Raw genomic sequence first — 8,888 nt, 5'->3', positions numbered from 1 at the left:
TGCCCACAGATTTATAATGTACAGTGATACAATTTGTAAAAATTTTTTTTTTACCTAATGCACTAGCATAACCATTCAAAATTTGACAAATCTGTATATATTTGGACAAATTTATGGCATACAAAGGTACAAGGTAAGGTGTTAGATTGAAATACAGATTTAAATTTACAATAATTGTAACTATATAATAAGGCAGATGGGGTCGTTGTCAAAATTTGACAAATCTGTATATATTTGGACAAATTTATGGCATACAAAGGTACAAGGTAAGGTGTTAGATTGAAATACAGATTTAAATTTACAATAATTGTAACTATATAATAAGGCAGATGGGGTCGTTGTCGTATCAGGTACTACAGATATGTACCCGAGGTAGTTTTAGGTTGTTTAGTATTATGTTTATATTTTTATATAATTAGGAGGTAGTTTTAGGTTGTTTAGTATTATGTTTATATTTTTATATGAGGTATGTTTAGGGTTAGGGTTAGGGTTAGGGTTAGAGTTAGGGTTAGGGCTAGGGCTAGGGCTAGGGTTAGGGTTAGGGTTAGGGTACACTTCTGTAGTACAAGTCTGGTACACTTTGTGTAAACATATATGTACCTCGGGTACATATCCGTAGTACCTGATACGACAACGACCCCTTCAGCTATAATAAGCTGAAGTTATTGATTCACAGTGCGATTAGTAATACACTTTGAATCCGTTAACTTTTGGCTAATGTGTTGACTACAGATTTGCTTGAAATCGTCTCAGCAAATCTGTAAAAATAAAATTTGGACCCTAGATAATACAACAAAGGTTGAGCGTATAACGCCAACTCCACCATGATGTTTGGTGCAGGCCCTCCCTTAGTGTACAACGATTTTAGTGTGTACATGATAACTCTGCTCACCAGTTTATATTCCTCTAGTTCCTTTGGATCGATGCCCTCTGCATTGTAGATAGCACCATCCCACTCCTGAACACCGATGCACTTTACTCCAGCTCTGTGCAGGTAGCGGCATGAGTGAAGTCCCACGTTACCGAAACCCTAATCAAGTGAGAGTAGTATTAGCCTAATTATATTGGAGAGCTACAGATTTCAATGTTGTTCCGTACACCAAGCTTTCAATGTTTAACACCTAGGTAATGGAAATGCACAGTAGGACCACAACACCCATTGATACAGTTTTTAACCCAGGCAGTCGCAATTGAATTGCATGTGTTGTCTCTATTTTATTGCGAAATGCGGACCATTTTCAAATTTAATCTACTGCTTGATAAAGATTTGTCACCCTTTAACCTCAGGTTCTTACATTTGATGTGTCACTGATTTACGATTGAGGCAAGGCAAATCAGATGTAAGGTGTCTATCACCCTGATTGATACACAAATAGGACAGCATACCTGTACAATCATGGTTTTGCCTCCAAAACCAGGAGTGAGACCAATGGAACTCATGTAGCTAGCTTCATTTATGAACTGTTCTATTGCGAGGAACACTCCCTAGAGAAGGAGTGCACTTGTTATAACACATCATGCTGACATTGGCATTTAATAAAAATAATTATGAATATATAGTGATTTCTAAGTACAATAATTCCTTTGAGCAGTGTAAACTTTTAAAACAATCTCTAACTATTCATTCTAGGACACAAATAATTAGCTTCGAGCAATCAATATATATATTTTTTTAAATACAAAAAAATATACAGAAAGGCACATAATACTTTAAAGACACATAAACTGCACAAAACAATTCAGACACCTTCGCCACCTACCCTGCCCGTAGCAGAGACTCTACCGTGGATACCTCCCTGAGAAATTGGCTTGCCCGTTACACAGCCGTAGCCGTTAATGTCTAGGTAGCCTATAATCGACAATAAACGCTACATTGATAACCTTCCAAATAACAGACCGAGCAAGAATCAATGAATTACCAAGAGCCTTGGCACTTTAAACGGTTCTATAGTCTGTTATCGGCAAACAAAGAGAATCTCACTGAGGTGGGGTAAAAAAGAATAATTTACCTAAAGTTTTTGCATATGTGCTAGCAATCCATGACATCTCACGCTCTCCTGTACCCATGTCAGGGGCAGGCACGTCTATTCCAGGTCCTAAATGCATAACGAAAATAATTCTGATACTGATACGGATGCACTAATGAAGGAAAGAATACACGCATACTGAAATTGCCCCTAAACGAGCATTTAATCTAGCCTGGGAAGCTTTGTCACTACAGTGGCAATTTATACATGAGAAACAATCACAAGGATTCAGGCAACGTAACAGTATGCTGCCAACACCAGAAATACCCTGTTCAGCCTACTTTTTTACTGTAGTGCATGCTTTAGGAACCTAATGCACTCAGTACAGAAAAACATACAAGGTTAATAGCATTAGGGTAAAACGTTTGCTACCCAAATGATGAAATCACTAGAAGCACAACAACAGTTGCCATGGGGACATCTACATGTCTTACTATGCCTAGGAACATTAACCGGTTTTATGATGGCCAAGGGCCAGTTGTCAGATACAAACTTAGTCTTAACATTGATTGTAGCACTAACTTTTCCTCATAGACTGGAGTTGTGTACACTATGTGTGAGAAACTGGTAACTTCACCATGTCTCTGTCAACAGTGTTTGAGAAAAGGGTAATGTCACTGTCAAGGCTAATGTAAGACTAATTTTGCTTCTGAAAATGGGGCCCAATTAAGTTGCTGCTTTAAGCTATCTCAAACTAGGAGCACAGATCAGCTGTCGAGTACGCCAGCCTCTTCTCTCACCCATGAAGCCCTTTTTGATTAGCTCAACAGCGAAGCGTCGCGTGATTCTCTCCAGCTCATCCTCGCTGTACTTCTTCGGATTGATCCTGACGCCAGCCTTGCCGCCGCCAAACGGGATGTCAACAACGGAGCATTTGTAAGTCATCAGGGCGGAGAGAGCGCGGACTTCATCCCTGCTGCAGTCCTCGCTGTAACGGATGCCTGAAATGTTGAAAACCCATCGCAGTTATCGTCGACACGCAAGTGAAACTCGAGCGATTCGAGCTATACTGTAACACGCTACCCTGGAACCACACGATTGGAGCAGTTGTGTTGTATTGTCTTAGTGACGTTACCAGGAGTAAGATAATATAGATCTATATTATCTTACTCCTGACGTTACTAAGTCCTGCTTAGATGTTATCTCTCTACTCCAAATTTCTAATCTATTCCAATATATTCTATTTCATTCAGTTAGTACTATATTCGGCAAGACTCAATATATTACTATTTTTGTCTGATTTATTCTATTACATTTCTGCTGCACATTTTCACAAACAGATGTGCGCTGGTATCTGGAAAACAAACATATTCAAATTAACAATATAAACCACTTACGTCTGACGGGAAATGCAGAGAAATAGACTGTGCCCACCACCACCACCACCACAGAAATCCTTAGCCACCACAAATCGAGTGTGGACACACGTGTACATGAGGATCAAGTAATACTAGAACTCTTTGCAAATAGTAGAGATTGTTTTTCATTGTTTCTAGACCGGTGGATTGGTGGAACACCTTTCTGCCCCACATGCAATGCAAAGTCAAGTTATATTACCTTATTGTCACATTCAACACTTACATGGGAGAGTACATGCACACGGACAAGCAAACATACAGGAATGTCACTTGCAGAGAAATAGACTGTGGGCCAACAAAAATTGTAGCCACAACAAATAGATTTTGCACCACCACAGAAATCCTTAGCCACCACAAATAGAGTGTGGACCCACGTGTACATAAGGATCAAGTAATGCTCAAACTCTTCGCAAATTGTAGAGATTGTTTTTCATTGTTTCTAGCCCGGTGGATTGGTGGAAACACCTTTCTGCCCCACATTCAACTCAAAGTCAAGTTATCTTTTTTTATATAGCTATTTGCTATTACCATATTGTCACATTCAACACGTTGTACATGCACCATGCACACTGACACGCAAACATAGAGAAATGTCATATACCGAACTAAAAGACTGCAATATTTTTATTTTTATTTATGCAAGATCGCAATAGATTTATTAATAGCAATTAGCTTAATTCATTAATAGATATAATAATAAGTGTACGACAAACCATTTTGAGTGAGATATTTATTGCCAATTGAGCTTACGGTTACTATATATACTGTAGCTCGGCGTGATATGGAATTTATAAGCAACCCTGGCATGTGGCGTCTTGTAATTGCGAACTTCGGAGAACGCAATGATAATGTAACGTCTAGGGTCGGTGCGATATAACGCAGCAACACGTAATTTTTTTTGTTTGCCCTTACCATAGGAATTCTATCCAATTCTACAGTATTCGCGGAACCTATACTGTCGGAAGACAAACAAGGTGACATAAAGTTCACCGGGTGGAATTGCGTTCGCGATGCCCTAGGCCTGCTGCTGCATCAATATAACCAAGAGCTAATAATACCTTGATATAACGTAAGCCGTAAGGTACACGGAGCAACCAGCACCAGGGCGTGCAAACTCGCAAGCACAGCAATAACTAATAAAGTTAGTCAAGGAAAGCGCAAGGGACACACATGGCGGTTTATACCGCACGGGTTCACGCACTGGGAGCAAGAACAAGCCCGCACCTGCTGCCGCGTGTATGGAAAGCATTTTGTACCAAAAAGCATAAAACCTAGTTTTTAGACGAGATGTCACTGATCATCGATGAGTTGCACAAGGAATATCCAGATGTACAGCGTGTCACCGCACCCCTCTGATTTGATCTTGACAGCAAATACCGGACACGCATACCTGTTACAATCCATCGGTTTGCCTTGCCAAAACGCACGGATGAGACCGCCTACGGCCACACTCATTTCAGCTAGCCTATCATGTACTGAAGCTGTTCGAGAATTCGCGCCACTTGCAACACTCCATAACGCAGAACGCCGAGTCGCCACTTGTACTACTACACATCATGTCGATGCATTTTAAGATAAAATTAAACTTATGAATATATAGGGATCTCAAGTTACACATAATCCATTTGAGGCATGAAAACTTTAAATACCATCTCTACCTAATTCATTTAGCTATCACAATAATAGCCTCGAGCAATCAACTAACTACATTTTTTTAAATCCCACACCCGAAACATACTATACGAAAAACCAGAAAGCGCACATAATACTTACCAAGACACATAAACTGGCACAAAACAATCAGACCATCCCTGTCGCCACCTACCTCTCCCGTAGCAGAGCCTCCTACCTGGCATACCCCTCGCCTGAGTAAAATCGCCTTTGCCCGTTCTACAGCAGCCGTAGCCGGTTAATGCTAGTGGTAGCCTATAATCACAATAAACGCTACATTGATAAGTCCTTTCCAAACTAACAGTACCCGAGAAGAATCAATGCAATTCACTCAAGCCTGGCACCTTTAAACGTTCTATAGACCGTCTATCTCGCCAAACAGAAGCAAATCCCACTGAGCTGTCGCCGCGCCGTAACAAACAGAATAATTCTACTCCTCAACAGCCTTTGCCATCACCTCGCGCTAGCCAATTCCATCGACCATTCTCACGCTCCCGTCCGCTCCACCCATGCCTCCAGGCGCGCACGCACGCCTCCTATTCCAGGTCCTAACTCAGTAACGACAAATAATTCCGATACGATCACGGATGCACTAATACAAAGGAAAAGAATACACGCATACCTCGCACAATGCCCCGCTAAAACTGACCCGTTAAGACTAGGTACCTCGCAACGCTTTTCGTCAACAGTGGCAATCTCTATTACATCACGAAACAATCTCACAAGGCATCTCACCGCCGCAGACGTGAAACAGTAAGCTGCCAACACCCAGAAACATCCCTGTTTCCAGCCTGCTACTTTTTTACCTGTTGGTGTCACTGTCTACAGCGTATACGCTAATGCACGTCAGTAACAGGAAGAAACCTCCACACGGTTAAATCCCCACCCTCGTACCGGCGTTACAATAACGTTGTCGCCTACCTCAAGCATGATTCGAAACTCACTAGCTCAAGCCACCAACGTAACCAGTTGCCGAGGTGGACTTGGATCATCGATGCCTCTTCACCTACTCGCTCTACCCCGCGCACATCACACCGCGTTTGATCCGATGCCCAACTGCCCCACGTTGCCCAAGCATACCACTTCTGTGTGCCACCTCTATCCTTAACACTTGATTGTTAGCACTAACTTTCTCCACTAGACTGCAGTTCTGTACACTATCGTCGCGAATCTCGCCACAACTGGCGCTAACCTCCTCACGTCACCACTGCTTGCCCTTCCTGTCCACAGTGCGATGTAAAAGTGTAACTGTCATTTGTCCAAGGCTAATCCGTACAGACTCCCCCCTAATTCCTTTCGGCCTCGTGAAACTGGGGCCCTAATAAGCTTGCTAGCTTTAAGCTACTCCTCAAAACCTGAGTACGGCACAGCATCCGAGCTGTCCGCGCTACCGCCAGCTTCTCTCTCCACTTCTTCATAAGCGCCCTCTCTTTGATGAGCGGGCGCTCATACAGCGAAGCGTCGCGTGATCTCGTCCAAGCTTTTGTCTTTTTATACAGCTCATTGCGCTATTGCGACCATATGTCAGCATTCAAGTCACGTTGTACCCATGCCACCATGCCACACTGACACGCCAACAAGAGAAATTCCTACTGTGCCCGAACTAAAACGACTCGCAACTGATTTTGATCTTTTATATGCAAGATCGCAGAAGACTTTATAATCAGCTTAATTAGCTTAAATTCATTTAATATCATAATAGCAAGTAATTTAGAGTCCGTATTCCGACAAACCCACTTTTGCAGCGAGGTCATATTTAGTGCTGCCAACTTTTGTTAGCTTGTGGGTAAAGCTGTCTCTACCGGCTTATGCCTTTATATACCTCTTCGTATCGTCTCGGCGTGACTATGGAATTTTTACTAAGCAAGCCCTGCATCGTGCCCGTCTTGTACTGTGGCCGAACTTTGCCCGAGAAACTCAATGCGCCAGTATGCGGTAATTTAACGTCTAGAGGTCGGTGGCCGTCATAGTATCACGTCAGCAACACGTAACTTTTTTGTTTGCCCTCACCGATACCGAATGTCTATTCCAATTCTAGTGTCAGTATTCGCCGAACCTATAGCTGGTCGGAAGACAACACCAAGGTGACATCCGAAGCTCACGCCGGCTTGCTCAATTGCGCTTCTGCGAATCGCCCCATATGGTGCCCTCGCCTTGCTCTCCGCACTTTCACCTATAGCTGACCAATGTAGCTACATACTATACTGACTATACCCTACCAACCGCCAGCAGCGCCCAGCCGGCGTGCAACACCGCAAAGCAACCAGCCAACAATCAATCAACCGTCTACCTCTAAGGACCGGTCAACCGGGCACCACCCCACACCATGGTCCGGTTTATCCGCGCACCGTTCCCCAACCGCACCCTTTGGCCCACAAAAACCGCAAGTAACCAAGCCGCCGCCACCTGCAGCTATTCAGCACATCACCGCCGGCCATTGACATCATATTCATAGAAAACTCGCGCCGCTTCGTATATAGGTAGATCAACTGGCCGCCGGTGTATGGAAAGCAATTTTGTACGCTAAAAAGCATCAAACCTTAGTTTTTAGACTAAAACCGGTGTTTTAAACAGGCTCCTTAAAACCCGTGTAAGGTCTAAAACTAAGTTTTAATGGTCTAAACCCCGATTAAGGTCTTAATACCTAGTGAGTACGCGTAAAACCCTAGTTTCTAGACCCTTAAGCCTTAGCCTGGGCGTACGTCCTCTCCCTGTCGAGAAGCTGGTGGAGAAGTCGAGATCAGGGTACCGGAGGCTCGAGACAGGTCGCACGCCCGGTGTGAGGAGGAGGCGCCGCGCAGCCAATGTTGAGGGGATAGCTGGAGTAATGCGAGGAGCCGCCTACTAACCCGGCTCGCAGCTTCCAACTCATCGGGGGGTCCCGTGTCCGCGCCCTCCTCTCTCCCACTCCAGCCCTTCTGCCCCCTCCCTACTCTCTCCTCCAGCTCTCCCCTCCTGCCTTCTCCCACAGCGGTTCTCCCTTCTCGGCACCACTGTTCCTCAGCTTCTCCACCACACTCCTCCCGCCTCCTACCTTCTCACACCCAGCGTCCTCCCCCTTCCTCCCCCGCCGCCTCCACCAGCCTTCCATTCTCCTCCCTCTCCCCTTCCTCCTTCTCACCAGCTTCTCCCCTCGTTCGTGTTTCCCGCGGCCAGAAAACTGTATCGGCAGTCCCGCCAGAAACTTAGCGCATATTAGAGCAAACTAGCCACAGAGGTGCTAATATGCCCGGGGAAGCGTATCAAACCTCAGTTTACACGCTCCTTAAACCTCGTTTAAGTCTAAATCTAGGTAAAGAGCTTAGATACTCCGGTCTGGAGAAATCCTTACAAACCTCGGTTTTTAAGACCTGGAAACGTGTAAACCCCCTTAGTTTTACAGTCTCTTAAATCACTCTTCCCGCGCTTCAAGTCTCTTAAAACCTAGTTTAAGCCATTAAATACCGGCGTATTAGGCCTTCAAAACTGGTTTAAACGATCTTAAACCCCTGTCTTTAAGGCTTAAACCTGTCGAGATTAAGCCGACTAAAACCTAGTTTTAAAATCTAAAAGCCTGGTTTTAAGTCTTAAACCACAGTCTTCCGGCCCTCAAAACCTCAGGTATAACGCAGCTAAAGCTCCATGTGTTTTATAAACGCTTAAACACCTCGGTCTGCCAGACCTGGAAAGCCGTAAAACCTACGTTCTCTACAGAGTTTAAAACCCCGGTTTTCAAGCCGTCGAAAACCGGTTTAAGCTCTTAAATCCGGGTTTTAGATCGCTTAAACATCTAGTTGCTAGACCCTTAAACCACCGGGTTTAAGAACCTTAGAAACCAGTTTGTTGACGGAAT

The 8,888-nt window shown here is 44.0% G+C and overlaps 1 protein-coding gene across 1 annotated transcript in view; it reads right to left on the bottom strand.

Moving 5' to 3' along the window:
- LOC106810375 (glutamate dehydrogenase, mitochondrial-like) overlaps nt 1-8,888 on the bottom strand; it is a 35,616-nt gene that overhangs the window by 8,540 nt on the left and 18,188 nt on the right. Inside the window, exons 4-8 of the mRNA XM_014813695.1 lie at nt 2,768-2,968; nt 2,010-2,096; nt 1,761-1,849; nt 1,387-1,485; nt 893-1,030 (exon numbers count right to left, since the gene is read on the bottom strand). Coding sequence (XP_014669181.1) covers nt 893-1,030; nt 1,387-1,485; nt 1,761-1,849; nt 2,010-2,096; nt 2,768-2,968 — 614 coding nt within the window. The remainder of the gene's footprint in view (nt 1-892; nt 1,031-1,386; nt 1,486-1,760; nt 1,850-2,009; nt 2,097-2,767; nt 2,969-8,888) is intronic.

This window comes from Priapulus caudatus, unplaced genomic scaffold (assembly GCF_000485595.1).
Source record: "Priapulus caudatus unplaced genomic scaffold, Priapulus_caudatus-5.0.1 Scaffold436, whole genome shotgun sequence".
NCBI lineage: Eukaryota > Metazoa > Priapulida > Priapulimorpha > Priapulimorphida > Priapulidae > Priapulus > Priapulus caudatus.
The sequence above is the reverse complement of the archived record's forward strand: the minus strand, read 5'-3'. Positions and strand labels throughout refer to the sequence as shown.